This window comes from Teleopsis dalmanni, chromosome 1, assembly GCF_002237135.1.
Source record: "Teleopsis dalmanni isolate 2A chromosome 1, ASM223713v2, whole genome shotgun sequence".
NCBI classification, from domain to species: domain Eukaryota; kingdom Metazoa; phylum Arthropoda; class Insecta; order Diptera; family Diopsidae; genus Teleopsis; species Teleopsis dalmanni.
In genome coordinates, this window is record NC_051846.1 from 27,974,889 (window position 1) to 27,994,769 (window position 19,881).

Below are 19,881 nucleotides of genomic sequence, written 5' to 3' on the forward strand. Positions count from 1 at the left end.
TTTTTAATACTTTTTTAACTTGTGTCCCCAACAATTTGGTAGGGAGAAAATTTGTGCAAAATTAGGAAAAAACTCCCATTCCCATGCGATTCAGAATAGGGGAATTGGGAACAGGGAACATACCAAATTTATTCAGAATAGGGGAATTGGGAACAGGGAACAAACTCCCATTCCCTTGCGATTCAGAATAGGCCTGATAGTTTATTCTACATGTGGAAAAGTTTCACCGTTTTCTTGTCTAGTTTATTCTTTGCTTTATAATAAACAATTGAATAAAGGATACGTTATTGTAGATAGAACCACGATGGAACGTTCGCATTTTTACAGTTATTTTCTATGGCGTTGGCTTTATATAAGTTGTCAGTGCTTAAACTAAAAAACTGAAGAAACATTTTAGAACATGTAGAGACAATGATGGCAATTTATGTTGATGGACAAAATCCATTTCGCATCGTAGAATTAGAAATTATGTAAAAACGAAGGGAATAAAAAAAACAAAAGTGAAAATGACTCAAAATAAAATGAAAATATCTAAAGAATAGGTTTCATATCATCTCTTTCTTCTTGGACTTTCAAATCAAAACAGGTCCTTGAGTGTTATGAGCTTCTGCAATCACTTGCAGCTCGGAATAAGCTAAGCCTTTACTGGGTTCCGGGCCACAGAGGAGTTTTGGGAAATGGAAAATCATATGCGGCTGGAGTATTGGGTAAACTTTTCAGGACTCAGACAAAGCAAAGCACTGATAACACTGTACTCCTACAAAGACATTCTTAAATTCTCAAAATGTAATTTAAGGTTGATAACGGGTTTCATTACAGGTCATTATGGTCTGAAATCTCACCTTCATAAACTACAATTATCTGCTAACTCAGAATGCAGATTATGCCTCGAAGATGAGGAAACGACCATGCCCATTCTTTGTGACTGTCCAGCTTTAATAACGCACAGAAGAAACCTGTTTCATAAAGAATTTCTGTCACCAGAACAGATTAAGAACTCTTCTCTAGATTTAGTTCTAGACTTTATTCACAAAGCTTTAAGGGGCTTTGTCGCAGTACCGGCTGTTGGGAAATTTTTACGTCTACTCTTTTAATAATAATAATCTGTTAATGGGTTGAAATATTGTAATATAATATATAAAATTAATTCAATTCCATGAATGGGACTAGGTTCGAATTATTATTAAATGTAATTAAATGATGTCATTTCTTATCAAATGCTGAAGAATCTTCAGCAAATCTAAATTTTCACTATTATATTTCAAATTTAATTAACTATAATAATTACTTTTAGGAAAATAATCCACTATAACAGATTCTCTTGTATTAATATATAAAGTAAATAAATTAATAACTTTGTTAGGTACAAGAATATTCTGTTCAAGACATCAAATATCCCGAAAGAAATATCTTCTCGGTATGCATAGTGTGTCACTTTTCAAAGAAAATTCAAATATGCTAAAGAGATTTGAGAAGTCTAAGTATAAATATAGTATTTGATTAACTATTACATTAGATTTATTATTATAAGATTACATCTGGAAAACCAAATGGTTTAACAAGGATTACAGAGGTTAGCAATTCGCCTCTCCTGGCAAAATTTTTGAGGGTAACACAATGGGCAATATATGTCCGAGTGGAAGTGCTGACAACGGTCAGCACGCGCATTCCGAACATAACCTAACCATTAGATTACATAGTATATATTTTGTGTAGATTGAAAAAGTAGATTAAGAGAGATAAATATATAGAAAGAAAGGGATAAAATCTTAGAAAATGTACTCATTTATGTAAAGTAAAAAAAATGAAAAACATTAGAAAATACAATAAAGTTGAATAGTTTGTGTAAGGATAATTATAATATAGTATATGTTTTCTCCTTATAGGATTTCGTAATTGCATGTGGTTAATGAGTAATATATAGTGTTGAAATATTATGTGTTATAGGTTTTATCACATTCTAAATTCAATTAAAATGTCAATTAAAATCATTCTATGACTACATCGTAAATGATTTCGAATGATTAGTTCAATAAAAAGATATAAAAAAAAAATAACAAATTGAATAATAACGTTAAATGGGCATTGATTCCAGTGAAAATATTTATTTATAGACAACATTTCATTTGATTTAGGAAGGAAACGAGCAAAATTAATGTGAAAATACAATTGTTTGAACAAATATTACATCATTTTGAAGCATTGCACGATAGAAAATGATTTCGTAACTATTTTAAATCATGACGAACAACAACAAATAATTAAAATGATTTAAGCACATTAAAAAGTTAATATGCCACAATACGATTACGATTACGCATTGTATGAGATATTATTTCATATTAAAAAGCTTCTGTGTACATTTAGACTAGCTATAAGATTTTGTTAATAAACACAAACTTACCACGGTTATCTGCAATTTCGGCGGTCTCACGCTGTTTCTCCATAGCGGCCTTTTTCTCCAAGTCACCATGATAGGCCACATTCGAGATGATTTTCGTATTTTGTTTAATTCGCAATGTTTCGGGATCATCGGCGACCTAATAGTAAATAGACATTTTAAAAGTTAATACTTTAGCATATATTTTAAAAAATTGATTTAATTTGTATGGCAATATGAGAAAGAGGGAATGAGAAAAATATAAATACTATTTTAAAAATTATCGAAAAAATTAAATTCTATAAAATAGATAAGTCAATGATTTGTTTAGTAAAAAAAAGAATTTCAAAAAAGTCAGTATAATATCCACTTCAAACATGAAAGAGAACAGTTATTGATTTATGTCACTCGATTTTAGATTAATACATTAGCACTTTTTAGTATTGAACATCATATGAAAACATAGATTTTCCAGGGAAATAATTTTTTTTTGTCTTTTTACTGAAATCAATTAACATTTTCCTTCTTTTACTATTCCATGCTTTTAGCGTAGTTAACAGACACTTCTTTCATTTCGTATATTAAGCGCAGTTTGTGAGCACTTTATTTTTCAAATTTTACATAATGGAAACAAAAATACTTGTAGAATAGATATTCCTGATATGATATACTATGTTCAGCAATCTTACTATAAATAAATAGAAAAATATTTTTGCGCTAGGTTGGATTTTCCAAATATTTCTTAATATCACCTTATGAAAAACAAACCATCAGAAAAACTATAGCACTCTTTTTTGAAAAAGAGTTCCTAACATAAAAAATGATGGAGTATTAATGGAAGAATGTAATCCTCTTAGTGCTATCCATTTCTATTTTTGAGGAAGGATGGGAGTTTGTATTGTGATGCATAAGGCAAAAATGTTCAACTATTTAATTATAGCAAGTTTGCTTGACACAATATTCATGTTCATTAAAATGCAATTTTTAAATTTGTACGCTCTATTGAAGATTGAATATCCCTTTTAATCATGCCTGTCTTAGTTGTGGTGACAACGATAAAAGTGCCTTTCATCTCCGAAACATGCGCGGTGCTGCTTTATCACTTTAGGGGCTTTTTTTTGAAGATCTTAGGCAACTGCAAGACCTCCCCTTCAATAGCACTATAAACTTTGCCAAAGGTGCTAAGTAGTTCTAAGCCACTGAATTATGCTATATATAGTAAAACCATGGGCCTATAGGCCTGAGTGGATCTCTTCGGATCGTCGGTATAACCTAACCTAAAATACAGATCCGTTATTGCTACAAATCTAGATTTGAGCTTAGCAGCATCAAATTAATCTAATACCATTGAAAAGTAAAAAAGAGAATTAGATCTTCTATATATAAATTGAGTAATAGAAGAAATTTGCGTAATTCTAAAACTACAACTACAAACTTTGATAGTTTAATAGCATAAAAATGTAGCAATCAACAATTTTACAATTAACCAGATAACAATTTATTTACACAGAACATTTCATTAACAATTTTTAACAACTTGTTTTCATCATAGTTGTTATCTATCAATCTACAAGTTTATTAAAACATGAGCGGTTTGTAATTATAAGTAATTTTTATATATTAAAGAAAGAAATTGCTTTTAAACAAACTACCCGTCAAAGACCCCGCAAAAAATTTAAAGTTAGCCATTAATATAGACAAATCTTCTGTTATGAGTGTTCCTCTTCAATGTAAGTGCTAATTTCTTAAATATTTAAAAAATGTAGACTTGTTAAAGATAAAATATACGCTGCCAAAAGCAATTTTACTCAAACTCAAGTCAAATCTTATTCTTAATGTAATAAAATGTGTATGTGTAAGTTTGGATTAGACATGCCGTTTCTTATAAACACCCACTGACCTGTGTAAATTTGCCTTTAGCCTTCTCAAAATCTGCGTGGTATTTCACATTTGACTGTATTTTTGTATTTTCCGCTATCCTCTTCAGTTCGGGCGTATCTGCAATTGCTGTGGCTTTGGCCTTTGGAATGTGTCTGCAAAGATTTAAATAAAATAAAATTAAAAAATAGCAAAAATCTTTAGTTTGCAGTTCGTGATAATGTATAAATATAAAGTATATAAAAAGCATTATTGTCTGCAGTTTATTTTGCAAATTAATTTATGTACACCCTGTATTTTTATTTCACCTTACATATTTTATATTTGCCTATGCAATTCCTCCTTGGCGATTTTATTTATACAATAAACATATACAGTAAAATAAATAAATATATCTACATATAACTGGTAACTTTCGTATCTTATCTAAACTTTTTTATTTGATAAGAATATTTATTCATATATTTTATACAATATATATAAGCATGCAGATGTGGTGCAATTATCCAGGTGTTGGGATTATTTTTAATATCATACCATAAAAAAAATATTTTAATAATACAAATTTAATGATAATGAACTGATTTCCATGAAAGAATAAATAATAATAATAAAATATACTTAGAAAATTTTATTATTCTGAGTATTGCTTTAATGCATTCCGCAATTGTAGGTAATTGCAAATTTTTATTTACAAATGATTTATATATATATATATATACTGATAAGGAAATTATTGAAACATTATAAGGGAAATTCGTAAAAATTTATTAATGAATAAAATTCTTTAGAAGAAATTTATTTTTAAAAAATTGAATGAAACTTTCTTAAACATACATAAAAAATTGTAGCAAGATTTTTTATGCACATTTTTTTTAAAGTGCAAATTCCGGTTACCTTTTACACAGAATGTGCACGTAGTTGTTTCAAATGTCCGAATGTAGTTAGTAATAGTTAAGAACTGATTGGACTCAATAAACAATTTTTATTCGATTTAACATTTAAATTGTAATAAACTATTGTAAATAAATTTATTTATTTGTGAGTTAATATTAAAATTACTTTTAAAGTTAAATTACTATAAAATAGGGAACTGAACTGTTAGGTTATTTGCCCTAAAAAAAAAAATTATAAAATTTATAAAATAATTGTTTTAAAAATAAGGATTAGTCAAAGATAATAGACAGATTTGTACATACTAAATAATGGAATGTAATAATAAATTTTTTAAATAGTTTTTGCTAGGGAGTTGAAAAAGTTTAGATAATTGCAGATTTTAAAGAATCATTTATATATTTATTCCTATATTAAAAACACTTTTGATGTAGGTGTATAACTCAATTATCATTTAATCAAAAATTGTTGATAGTCATAGTACTGTCCCAACTTAGAGCATATATTCAATCTAATTTAGTATAAGGTATATCCTGGTAGTAAATATTTACTAATTACTAACAAGCCCGTCGATTTCTGACTCGTATACCAACAGCAATTTTACATTTTAGAATATCCTTCTTTTACATAATCCCACTGTTTATATAAATCTGAACCGATTTGATCAAGGCTTTGATTTCACTAATGTGAAAAACGTTTTTTTAAAAAAAAAAACATAGGTTAGATTTAATCATTTACTGCCATCAGCAAAATCATATTAACACCTTACTAACACTATGTGCTTTCTGTTTACTCATTGTCTAAAATATATTGTGGGTCTACATGACCGACCACAACAATAAAACAATGGTTTGTCCGTGCCTAATATAAGTGTTTAGCAGATATATAAATAAGGCCAAAATTTCTCTGTAATGTGAAATGATATCGAACTTGTTTATAAGTCTATATATTATACAACCAACTTTATGTTGGTGGACTAGCAAATATGAATGTGACATAAATATAAATTAAAAGCATTATGCTTACTATATAGACACATTAATTAATAAAAATATATTAATAAATAGAAGTCAAAATATAATATATATTACGTTGTTAGATTGAGTTCAAATTGGAACTTTCCTTAATAAAATACTAATAAAAAGTTATTTTTATAAAAAGTTATCCCTAACTTTGTAGTAGGATATAACAGATATAACACGAATTTGTTTTGTTTGCATTACTAACGAATGATAATCGACTGAGGCTGTTAAGTAATAAATATAGCAGAAAAACATCGAAGATAGTTCATACTAGAATCAAGACAGAATGTTGTATTGGAAATAAGAAAATTTAGGAATAAAGTTTTTAAGGTTATTTTTAATATAAACATTTAGTATATGCTTAAACGAATAATATGCCAACAATAAATATAACGCTAGATCTTGAACGATCTTAAGTAAATTTTAGAGTATAAATTTCAATAGAAATGTATGTGCTGTTCTAATATCTATAAGCGTTAACTGCGATCAAACGTAGGCTAGATCTAAAACGAAATACTAACCAAATATTTGGGCCTATTAGAATCTTAATGATTAGTAGACAAATCGGTAGTTATATTGAGAGACTAGAATTCAAGTGATTTAAATATTGTAGCAGTAGTAGTTGCGAAACAGAACCAGAGACCGTCGAGCATCATTTGTCACAGCTCGAAGGTTTGTAAGATTATATATAATATAAATAATATATAAGTATAATTCTAATTATTATATTATTCCGTAGAATATAAAATGCTGATTAGCGGCTCTCGTGAACTGACAACATTCGTTAAGGATACCTTATAGTTTAGCATGCTGTAAGAGAAGATCAATAAGATCACAGTGCAACCTTATTTCAAAATATGAGGTTTTTTGATAAGGTTGAATACCTTATTAAAATTATTAAAAGTGTTTATCAAATTAATATTATAATAATAATTTTTTAATATTATAATGAAATTTTTAAAATACAATAATTTAACAAAAGTACTATATAAGCGTAATATAATACTTACTATACTCATAATCAATTTAATTGATATTTCAAAAGTACTTAAATAAACTGAAATACGCAAAATAATTTGGCAATAGTAAAAGCTTTTTATAAGCCTATGCAAAACCTGTCTACTTAACTAAAAATGTATTGTATATACCTACTAGCCATTATCAGTACTTTATAAATAAATTGAACTTAATTAACTGTCATTATAATAATGCCTTTGTATATTTGATTACAAATATTATCGATCTTAACCAATGAATAACAGAAAGCAACTCAACCATAATACCGAATCTTGAAGTGAAATAAAGTTCAATGTACACTAAACCCCCACATAGTATCTGAACTCGAACTCGAACTCAAAAATAAATGCGAACAAATTGCAAACAATTTTAATATAAATAATTTATTATTTTAACTCGTGTTACATTGCAGACATAAAACTTCTGTAAGGTAGCAACTGCAACCTAGGGCATTGCAAGCACTACATAGGCGTGTATGTTGCAGTGCAGAGAGTAAAGTATTCGTAACTACAACGTCTGCGGTTGAGAAGAAAACTGCACTACATCATCGTACTAAAGGGAAAACTTTTCCACGTAGGTTTTTCGTACAAACTCTGACAGTTGTTCACGCCAATTGTTCACTTGTTCACATGGCGCGTATTCTTATTTACAACAATCACCAAAACAATTTAAGTTATTCGTTGCTTTGTGCTTTACTGGCAACGTAAATAAATTTTTTGGTCTTTTGGGTACACACACTGGTGGGTATTCAATGAAAATTGGTGCTTTGGCACAGTGGCACAAGGTCGTTTGATGACCACCAATGTGAGTAGCTACTGCAGAACAAAATGCAGCCAACGGTCTTGCAAACGGATGGATGCCATAGAAAATAAGTATAAAAAGTGAACTGAAATAATACATAAAATGGGGTTTAAAATATTTATTGTTTGGCATTTATTGTATGGCAAATAGTATAATACACTATGATACACCATGATTACACAGCACATAATTGCATTGTTCTTGTGCTTATGCACTGGAGCTCTTTAACCATGTACTACTTATTTCAAACAATACCGGAGGATTTGGCGTTCATTTTTTAGTGCTATACTTTTTTATTTCTATTATGAATTATATTATATGTTCAATTGCTATTATACCTTGTAAATTCTCGTCTAAGTGATTGTATTTTGGTTTGAAGAGCTTATCTTACATTCACAAATAATTAAAATTGTTTATGTTTTTGGGCAATTACATGGAATGGATGCAGATATTTGATTGATTGATTAGGTTTGTAGAAGAATGAAATAAATTCTTAAGTCATAAGGATGGGAGAATAAACTTTAGTATTTAAGTACTCATGGATGTACCCATAATATGTACTAATAATAATTATAATAATAATAATATACGTTGAAAACATAATTAACAGAGCTTATAAATATTACAATAGAAATGTAATTATAACAATAAACATATTGAAAGTATACATAATAAAAAATTAAGATAAAATAACATAAAAATTATTTTAATAAACTAATAAAATAGCATTGTATTTTCTGTATGGAAGAAAGAGATCGCTAATGCTCTTCCTAAATATTAAAATCTAAATATTAAAGTATTTATAAAACAATAATATAATTATAAAATTTATAAATATAAATTATTTTAAAATAATTTATTTAATGCAAACATTAAAGAATTTAAAATAGATTTAGATATTGTTATATTCTTTCTCTCAGCCTGGTACTAACATGGACCTACATCAGAAAACTTTTAATGAAAACTGCTCTCTACTAATATAGGGTAACAATAAAAAATCTTCCATTATCCCTAAGACATAAAAATATTTCAACTGAAGCTAATTATGTACACAACGCTAACGCCAACAAATGACTTATTTAAAACACTCATTGATCGAAAGGCAACTTGAATAGGCTAAAAGATATGAAATATACCGTGAAATTGTTTGAGTGGGACATGGCTCCCCACTCGCTATACTCCACAGACCTTGTGCCATCTGACTATCATCGCTTCGCATCAATGGGGCGTACGCTCGCAGAGTAGCACTTCAGTTATTACGAGAAGGTTTGAAAATGGCTTGACAAATCGTTTGCCGCATAATACAACCATCTTTTGTGGCATGATATTCATAAATTACCTTAAATATGAAGAAAATGTGTAGAAGCCGAAAATATGTATACTCCAGGTATCTCCAAATATCTAGAAACTTCATAATGGCCGACTTTGTAGTCCGGGCTTAACTCATTCAATTTTTATAGAAAATTTAATAATAACAGTTCGAAATAATGTTTGGAATTATGATGTCTTTCATTTTCTTAGAGAACTCTTATTACTAGATTTACAAGATTGTGACTCTTGTAAATCTGTCTTTGATACATTGATTTAGTTGGTACTGAAACCTTTACTTATATAAGCTCGTATTTACATTTAAAAAGCATGATCACATATGATGAGTACTTGGCAATACTCGAAACAGCATTGTATGGTCAGCCAAATTTCAATAAATTAATTAAAATTTTTGTTCTTTCTTTATTATTGTTCTATCCTTTATTGTTCTATAACTTAACATATGAAACCTTTACTGTTTATAAATTTATTTAATTTAACTTATAACTGCACTTAATTTCACTGTACTACAGTTTTGAATAATTTTGCGAACAAATTTATATACCTTCTGCTCAAAAAGTATCCGGATTTTGTTGTTTATTAACTACTCCTTAAGAGATAGACCTTTATCAAAATTTTTTTTGTTATGTTGGTACACCGTTTCTTGATATATGGTACAAATTTGAGCGCCATCTGTCAATTAGTTTATTTACAGCAGCTGTTAATGTAAGACTACCTCAAGTGCATTTAGCGATTTTTACTATGGGAAATTCTTGTGATACGCGATTTTTTGACCACACACGGTATCACTGTTATCGCTCAGGCACCATATTCGCCAGATCCGGATATGTGCAACTTTTTCCTGTTTCCGATACTCAAATTGCCCCTTCGTTGTAAGCGTTTTGAGTCGATTGAATCGGTAAAAGAGAATTCCCTGAAGGAACTAAAATACCTCCACGGGCCTACGAAAAGTGTATGGAAGATTGGATTAAGCATTGGCATATATGTATCGCTTCAGAAGAAGCATATTTTGAAGAAGATAAAATAAATTTGGAGTAAAATTTAAATTTGTGTTTTATTTACAAAATCCGAGTACTTTTTGAGCAGAAGGTACGACTAAGTGTTTCTAAAACTTACTGTTTAAATTTGAAACGCTTATGTTTAATACTGAATACCTCTATATAAAGGGTGCTTAAGCTGCGGCATAACCAAAGAATACTTTTTTTCTTATGATTTTTTTTAAGATTTTTTACAATTGCTTACCACATATTGTTAGTGGCAAGTTAGTTTGTAAAAATACTTTGATATTTCATGACAAATCGTTTGAAAAATTGACACTAAAATGTACAAATGGTTGAACGCAAGACATAAGGCAATTGTCACTGCCACAAAAAAGCAAGTGTGTTGCGCTACGTTGACTCTACTGGAACGTTAATCAAACAATCAATACTGTTTATGGCAAAAATGCGGTCATCATGTGCACTTAAATGCATCCAAGTAAAAGCACACGCAAATGCAGCATTTGAAAGTAGAATGCAAATAAAATGTTGCACTGTTTACATGTTTATTATGTCATTATGTGAGCGAGCTACCATAAATGGAGCTCTATGGATAGTGTATCTGATTGTATGACTGTCAGTGAGTAATGGAACACTTTTTAGTATTTTTTGCTGTTTTATTAATTTTACTTTTAGTTGGGTTTAACATCATACGCCACGCCAGTTATAATTTTTTATGATTTACACTCATTCATTCATTCATTATAAGTTCTACGTTCTACACTGCTTAACTGCTGACTGACTGACTGACATGACACTCCTCTTTTCAATATTCCATTTTTTAAATTATAAAAAATGGCAGCAGCCAAGTATTTCTAGGTAATAGATACAGCACGGAGTTGGGCAATTTTGGTAATTGAAAATGATTTTTCTACTTGGTTTGACTTTTTTGGGTTTGTAGCCGAATTTTGTTTTTAGTAATGTGATATATGCCAAAAAACAAATGCCTTTTTTCAGTATATGCAAATATACATATATATATATAAATATTTGTATTGTATATAATATAGAATATTTATTTTTATTTACTATTCATCTTTGAAATGAACGTTAAAAGTAAAAACAATTTGACACAGTAAAATACAAAACAAATGAACTGTATTTGGCTCACTGAGTTTTTATGTTAATGGGTAAAGAAGTATAACAATTATTCCAAAAATATATTTCAATATTTAATTTTGGCAAACAATTTATAGATTTATGATATTTGCACAGTATTTTACATTTTATTCAAAAAGAATTTTATGAATGGCGGAGGTAAATATTTTGCTTTCATACATACTATGTTTACATAATAAATATTTTATATTTCAATAATTATTTGCCATTTTACAAGAATTTTGGAGTTGAAAATATAAAAATTGAACTGATATGTAAAGTAATTAAATATTTTGTAGAGTAATCCTACCCATTCAGTCTGGAGATCAGACGAAGAATCACCATCAGTCTGGAGATCAGACGAACAATCACCATTGCTAATAGGTGCTACTATGGGCTCAGTAGGCAATTGGGATGTAGAGCTCTCTCTCGACAAACGAAACTTACGCTCTATAGGTCGCTCATCCTCCCTGTGCTTCTGTATGGCGCAGAAGCATGAACGTTATCACAGAATGATGAAGCAGCACTGGGAGTGTGATGGCCAAATAAGTAAGTAAGTAATCCTACCCATTACCCTTAGAGACATTTTAGTTTGCAATGTCCTTTGCTATATGAGTTCAAACACCTGCTTACTTTGAGGCACTTTGTATGATTATAAAAATACATTATACATAATACATATACATAAAAATCTTCTTATTAATGTTTAAATAAATTTCAAATGCTATGTGCGAAGCACTGCCGACCAATAAAACGGTGAGAATGAGGTCCTTTAGTCACCTATAGCTAATTTAATTTTAAATGTAAAATAATTCTTTTGGATGCTTATGGGTTCCTTGTTTAGTTCGGGTTTGTACGGGCATTGCTGGTGCCGCTTGAATATGATCGTGTTGTAGTAGGAGGTACTATCTTAATGTGTGGAGTGGTGGTCGATCCGTTTGCATGAACACGGAGAAATGGGATACCAGCTAGATTCTAATCATAGTTGTTTGTGATTGGTTGATTTGTATTTGTATTGACCCAAGTAGTTGTAGTTGAATACCGGTGATATACTGAGGGCATATGCCTATACCCATTGTAGTGAATATAACCTTATGAGCATGACGGAGCTTCAGTCAGCTAATTGACGACTAAAGGCATGGACTTCAAGTAACGAATGAATAATTTTAAATAAGAATATCTGTCACTTATAACAGTCACTTATAAGATAAATGATTTACAAGCTGTCAAAAACGAAGTTTATATTCAAAATTGATATTTAATGAAGTAGTAAAATAGTCTAAATAAAGTTGAAACTTCATTGCATTTAATGCAATATTCATGTTAGACCTACTAGAATTTTTTGACTTCCTGTTACTCGTATGTATGTCACTCTTACTTTCGAATAAATAGTTGACTTCTCTATATTTACATATTTCAATTGACCAATGAGTTACCTAACAAAGTTAAATGAATTTTTTTAAATGACTTTTACTGCATTGGTTATTTTTTTTACTGCAATGAAAATAAGACATGTGCATTGTCATCATTTCAGAGTAATGGACATTATAATGGATGTCAGGAACTTTTTGCATTGTTGTTGCAATTTAGTCCAGTTTTACTATACAAATTCTATGTTTAACTATTTCGAAGTGGGTATAAAAGTACTACTTTCAAATTGTATAGGAACTCCTTTTTTGCTGACAAACTGCAAAATGCCCTTTGTTGATTACTTTATCTATATACATATTTTCATCAACTTCCTTTATAAAGTATCTATGTACAATTGTAATGGAGTATATGTGATGGTGACGTTTTTATGCATTTCACTACTTCGATTTTTCGCATTTTGCTTCGAATCATACAAATTTATTTAAACTCTCCTCTCCTAATGTCTGCATATGGCTCTAAACGTTTGTTTGTAATTGCAAGAAATTTATCTACGGTTGAACTATTTCTATTTAGTTTGTTTACTATAGAAAAATCCTCTAATCAAAATATTTTAGTTTAACATTTCAAAGTAAGAATTTGTTGTATACAACGGATCAGTACATGAGAAAATGAAGGAAATTGATTTCATTTATTTTCTGGATGCTTTGATGGTTGAAAATTAAAATTTGTATAATATATAGATATATAATAATATTAAATTAAGTTTAATATAGAAATCAAAAGATAAGTTTTGTATGTAAATAACTAAAATTGCGACGTTCTATATCGCATTTAATTAAAATCTTTTAAATTGATCAAAAAAAAAGATAAGAACTTAACTTTGACTTTATTGAAAATTAAATACCCTACACACCAATTTATTTTGAAGTTTTTACAGATACATAACTAGACTTACTTTTAAATCACCTAGTCCAAATTGTTTAATAAATATAATGTGATTTTATATTTGGTAGTTATTATTTAATTTAATAAGAAAGAGTAAGAAAGAGTAAGAGTATGTTTTTAAAGACTATATTCGGACTATAGACTATATATAATAGCTTGACACTTTACAGAATGAGAAGGTCTATCGTGTTCTCTATTCTCGCTAGGCTGATGTTATGTTGAGTGTCACGGGCATGTCAAAATCAAAATTGTTCTTGCTTTCAATGCAAACCACAAAAAATGAAAGAGGGAGTGAAAGAGAAGGATACAATACCAAGATATATTCAAAAGTCATTCGTCCAGTCCTTTATCGCGTTCTCATTGACGCGATTCGCTAGGGACTATCTGAATTTGTCTGTTTGTGTGCCCAAACTCGAAAGACTTGCCCGTGTCACTTCAGGTAACGTGGGCCTTAGAAATATTCACTAAATCCTCTTTCAAATAGAATTTCCATGTAGTTTTAATTAAGATAATTAATCTCATTTACACCCAATTTATGTGTGAATTTTTATCATAGATTGTAACAATAACATATATTTGACTGGATTTTATTATTACTTAATGCTTAGGATTCCTTTCTATATTGTAATTAAAATAAAATTTTACTACCGAATCTCAAAATTGAAAGTCTATGTTACCTCATTCGTTGTGTACCTAATATAGCATGATATTTAGTGTACCCTTCTTTGGAGGGTATTAAAGTAATACATTAACAAATTTAAAGAAAGTAATAGAACGAAGCTAAAATCATAAATTGTGTTTTATTATTATTTGAACATTGAATTGGTAGAAAAATATGTTTTCTAAATTAAGCATTTAACAATTTTATTCCATTGAAAACATTTTATACATATTTTTCTCATAAGTCAATTAAAATTGTAAAATAAATTGTAAATTTCATTCACAATATAGAAAATATGTATATAAATTCATTGTCTCATTCATTACTAATATGTGTTTGTATGTTTATGTAAGTTTTAAAATTCAGTCATTGTTAAATATATTATAGAAGGGTTTATGTATTATTTTATACTGCATTTCCTCTCAACAATTCGGAATGATGGAATGATTATTGCTCAAGCACACACGTAGAATAATAAAAATTTCAACAATATACATATTTGTTCAAAAAATATTTCCACATCTTCAATGAGGTGTGACATTGTCTACAAAACTCCATGAGCACATAAACAAAGTGTCACAGATGTAAACAAATATGCACTCCTATCAACACAGCAAAACGAAAACAATATTTTTTAGAATTATAGATACAACACAAATGCTTACTCGTATATGTGGAAAGACAATGACTATTGCAACATCCTGCATTATGGAGTAAGGTAAGCAAGCTAACTTTGTGTTTCAATGTAGCGCTCATATTCTGCTGACTTATTTGGTAATGTTTACACTGAGTGAGGTAGTATGGAATTATAAGTTGTGCTCGCATTGTATCTCTTGACACTTCTGACACACATTTTTCTTACCTCAACAGCCTCCAGCGCACTAGCAACTATCAACTAACAACCAACAACAATCAACCAGCAACAATGTAAACAATACAAACAATTCTACGGAAGCCAGAAAGCGCATTTTCCGCACTCGAAATATAAAAGATATTTATATTTGTTGAGATAAAAAATTGTTCATCTTCGCTTTTGTTCAAATAAAATAAAAACAAAAGTATTTCTAATGTAACTGTCTTGCGTCATAAAAAGATAATAAAGTTAATACGATTAAACACTCAGCAAAATGCAATTTAAAAAATAAATTTGATATTTTATAACATTGTTAAAATTCTTCTGTTTATATACCATAAATACCATAAACTTGGCTTATGGATATTTGATACTTGGAAGTTAATGTCTTTGATCAAGACGGAGCAATAATTATCAATTTTAAAAAGCATTTAAGTGTTATATTACTATATAGAATATGTAAAGAAATATATTTAAAAAAACTATAAACTGAATAATGAAACGAAAACTAGTCAAATTCAATGTAGTTTGATTAAAAATACTATAATTATGATAACCAATCATACTTCTTTAAAATACTTCTTTATGACGTGCGCACTTTATTAATTATGATCTTGCTTCAACTCCGATATTTATATGAAAAGCAAATATCTATATTACAATATCATCATATAATTTAGTCTTACTAATGGATTTTAAGCTTCCAAAGAAATTTTATGATTTGGTTGACAATAAAACCGAGATATCTCAAAATGATCATGAATATATAAAATACTACATATCATAAACCTTTAAATAACTTTTTGCATTGGCCATGAAATCTAGAAGCACTCTAAATAGATAAATTGAATCTATAATGATTTTATTTACTAAACTAACTAAATCACACATTGGAAATGTCACATTGTTTACAAATTGCTTTGAATTGAGCTTATATTAAGTCAGAAGTAGAACCCTTTACTATAGCCAAGCATGCAGCGAGTGCTCAACGTGCCTCAAATATGAGTAAAAAAAGGAAAAGCCTCAGTATCATTTAAATATATGTAAACTGCTGTTAAACTGAAGGATCAAATGTGTGGATCTCTAAACAAGAAGCGTTTGCATTTATCTATTTCCCATATAAATCTATGTAATCTGCCACTAAATTGAAGTCCTATATAAGAACCGTTTCTATTTATCAAAAAATGTTTACAAATTCACATATAACATATATTGTAAATAAAAATGAATTGGATTGTTTCTGAGTTTCAAATACGTGGTTAGACAAATTATTGGAAAAAAATTAATATATTCCAATAATTGTGAGACAATGACAAATGGATGTACTACGATAATCCTAAAGGCAAAAATACATGGGGTCATCCAGGCAAACAATCCATATCAACACGAAACTAAAACATTCATTCATATGAATGTTCATTCATTCATTCATAAAACATTCAAAAAGAAATGTTGAACGATGAACAGTTAAAACCGAACGGAACTATTACTGCTGAAAGTTGCTAACAACAATTGATAAATCTGAACCATGTATTGAGCGAAAAACTTCAAATTCTAGCAATCAAACATCGTAATGTGATTTTGTAACACGGTAATGTCGAGCATTGTCGACAATTATAAAGAAAGTAAAAAATACGTCAGAAGAACTTAAATAGTAAATTCTGCTGCATGGTTCCTATTTACCAGATAGTGCTTTAACAGATTACTAATTGTTCCGAATAATATAAGGCGCTCTTTAAGATTAGCACTTCAGAAAATGGATCGATGAATGAATCGTATCAAATGGCAAACAATTTTTTTTCCATAGAAAACATAAATTGTCAGAAATATGGTCGATATTTTGATTCAAAAAAATTTATAATTTTTTTTCTTTAAATCCAATAAATTTTCTTATACACCCAATACTACCGTTAAGCAAATTAACTATATAGTAATGGCAAAAAGATTATCGACATGAATTGATGTAAATGCAGGTTATACAAAGATGGAGTTTGTTAAAAACACCGCTGGTAGACAATACTAGAAATGTATAAGGTTAAGTTATTAATGTCACTCATTTATGTATAAGCACCTTATACATCATGGTCTAGTTGGAGATTGGGATTTAATGGAAAAATTTTCTGAGCAGTGTTTATTTAAATACATACGATCAGAACTATAGGATTATTATTTTCTACCAACTGAAGCTATATTGGCATTACAGTAAATCAAGAATTTTTTAATAATTGAGATGGTTTGGTACATATACGTGCTATATTTATGTAAAGACTGGGGTTAGAGAGTTTAAATGTTCTTGGTCTATATAAATATAGTATTTTTTGATTATATTGAAATTATAATAGCCAATACTGATGGTATAATATACATAATACATGTGACTTAATGATATTAGATACATTTGAATTTTATTATAAGAAGTATGTCGAAGTTGAAAATAAATAAATTTAGTCACAGAGTTCACTATTATAAATTTCAACGATCATAAATTGTTGTATAAAAATATATTTCGCATAATTTATCTCAAGCTCAATAAATAACAATTAGACAATATAATATATGTTTCTAGGTTATTTTACTTACGCCTCGCAGTATGGTAATTTGTTGAAACCCTTGTAAGTTTTCATATTCAACGCCATCCCGCACTCTGTGCACTTAAAACATGTTTTATGCCATGTCTGAAAAGATAGAAAAAATAAAAATAAATAATTAAATTATACTAATTGCAACAAATACTATTGTTTAAATTTATATTGATATAATATTGATTTTATTGAATTAATTACAGCATATTTACACGTTGAACCAATAAATAATTATAAATTAAGTTGGCTCATTGTGTGGCATGTCACGTGTTCCTTCGTGTCACCTGCTCAAAACTTTCTGATTATCTCTTTAGAATCAAAATTGTGTGAATCCCATCTATTTAGTATACCGACAGCTGTCACTTGTTAAGATAAAATACAGAGTATTTTTATTGCGATTTATATTCTTATTTAGAACGCTATAATCTATTCTTTATGAACGTGAGAAGTTCTGAATAACACATAACTTAAATGGAAAGAATTGTTATTTCGATAATAGAAATGACTTTTTAAAAAAAAAATCATATAAGATCATTGTGCTCATGTCACGTTTACATTTTATGTGTTTAGATAGTGATCACTATTAGTTAATAATGAATTTAATGTAAATTGCTCAAGATAACTTTAATCAAAGTAAAAATTTTATTTTTATTACTTTTAGATATTTTTTATATATAAATTTTATTATTATTTTTATTGATAAAAAGCGTTTATTGATATTAATTTCAAACAAAACAACATATTTTTATTATTAATAAAATATAAAGTATTAAATATCACATGACTTTTTTATGGTAATATAAACGTTTTCTGACATAAAGAAGCTTAACAAATTTAATCTTAAAAGCAGTTTAAATTTTTAATGGTAAAATAAAGCCACAAATTTCAAAACTTAAAAGCCAAAGGGATTATTAAATATAACAACCAAACTAGGACCAAACAAAATAATGATATGTGTGTGTTTTTATAATTTACTTACATACCACTCATTCTAGCAGTCCCATTTCTCGGAGGAGTTTGTAGAACTTTGTTTTTGAGTAATCATTATATCGTGACTTGGTTAATTTCAAGTCAACTGTGGATATAAAATACCTAATAATAAATATTATACATATTTATGTAACGGCAGAGCTTTATATAAAATAATTACTCTATTCAGAATGTCGAGATCAGTTATCTCATTTTGAAAACGAATAAACAGCAGGAACTGTTCTATAAAATATTTCAACAATCAATCAAGTCATGATAATTTAGGGTGTTATATATGTTCAAAAATATACATATAATATAATATAATATATTTTATCAGAGGTCCACCGTATAGGAATACTGAACAAGATAAAAAAGCAGAGAGTTTACTTGCCTGGAAGTTTTGTATGTAACTCTATGGAAACCGTTCTCTGCCTCCTTACAGATGATTAAGAAAAGTACTTACTTCTTTTTTTGTTCAGTGGATAATAAGTAGCAAACGCTTATGTTACTGTCATTGCTCGATTGACCTTGCTTTCAGATAACAAGACTAGATCCTGGATATGAAATAATAGAGCCCAAGTGAATAATACAATAATACTGCAGTATCTCTGGTTATTGGTGGTTAGAAACTCACAAATGCACAACCTTTTTTTGTTTAGATTGTAGGAATTGTGAAAATTGACAGTATAAAGAAACAATCATTTCCAATATAGCTGCCCAGCCTTGACTATCAGAAAGTCAAGTACTTCTTTGATAATTTGTCGAATGACAGTTCTGTTAAATAATCTAAATTGAAATGGATACATTTAGTTTTTATCTTTTAAAGTTTAAAATAGTAAATTTATGTTTGGTATTGCTGGTTTGATTTTAATATGTAGTGATAGATACAGGTTATATATCACTAAGAAAATTCTGTTATAAATAGTTATAAAAATAATCAGGTTATTATTATTTTTGGTTTAAAATAAACCTATATAGTTTATCTTGATGTCTTTAAATAGCAAGCTGTATCATTAAACTATAAGGACTTAAAATCACTTC

At 28.6% G+C, this 19,881-nt stretch overlaps 1 protein-coding gene across 1 annotated transcript in view; it reads right to left on the minus strand.

The window, feature by feature from the left end:
• Positions 1 to 2,404: 2,404 nt before the first annotated feature.
• LOC119672120 (LIM and SH3 domain protein Lasp-like) overlaps positions 2,405 to 19,881 on the minus strand; it is a gene marked incomplete at its 3' end in the record, with an annotated part of 65,160 nt that continues 47,683 nt past the window's right edge. Inside the window, 3 exon segments of the mRNA XM_038083087.1 lie at positions 2,405 to 2,540; positions 4,281 to 4,413; positions 17,867 to 17,961. Coding sequence (XP_037939015.1) covers positions 2,405 to 2,540; positions 4,281 to 4,413; positions 17,867 to 17,961 — 364 coding nt within the window.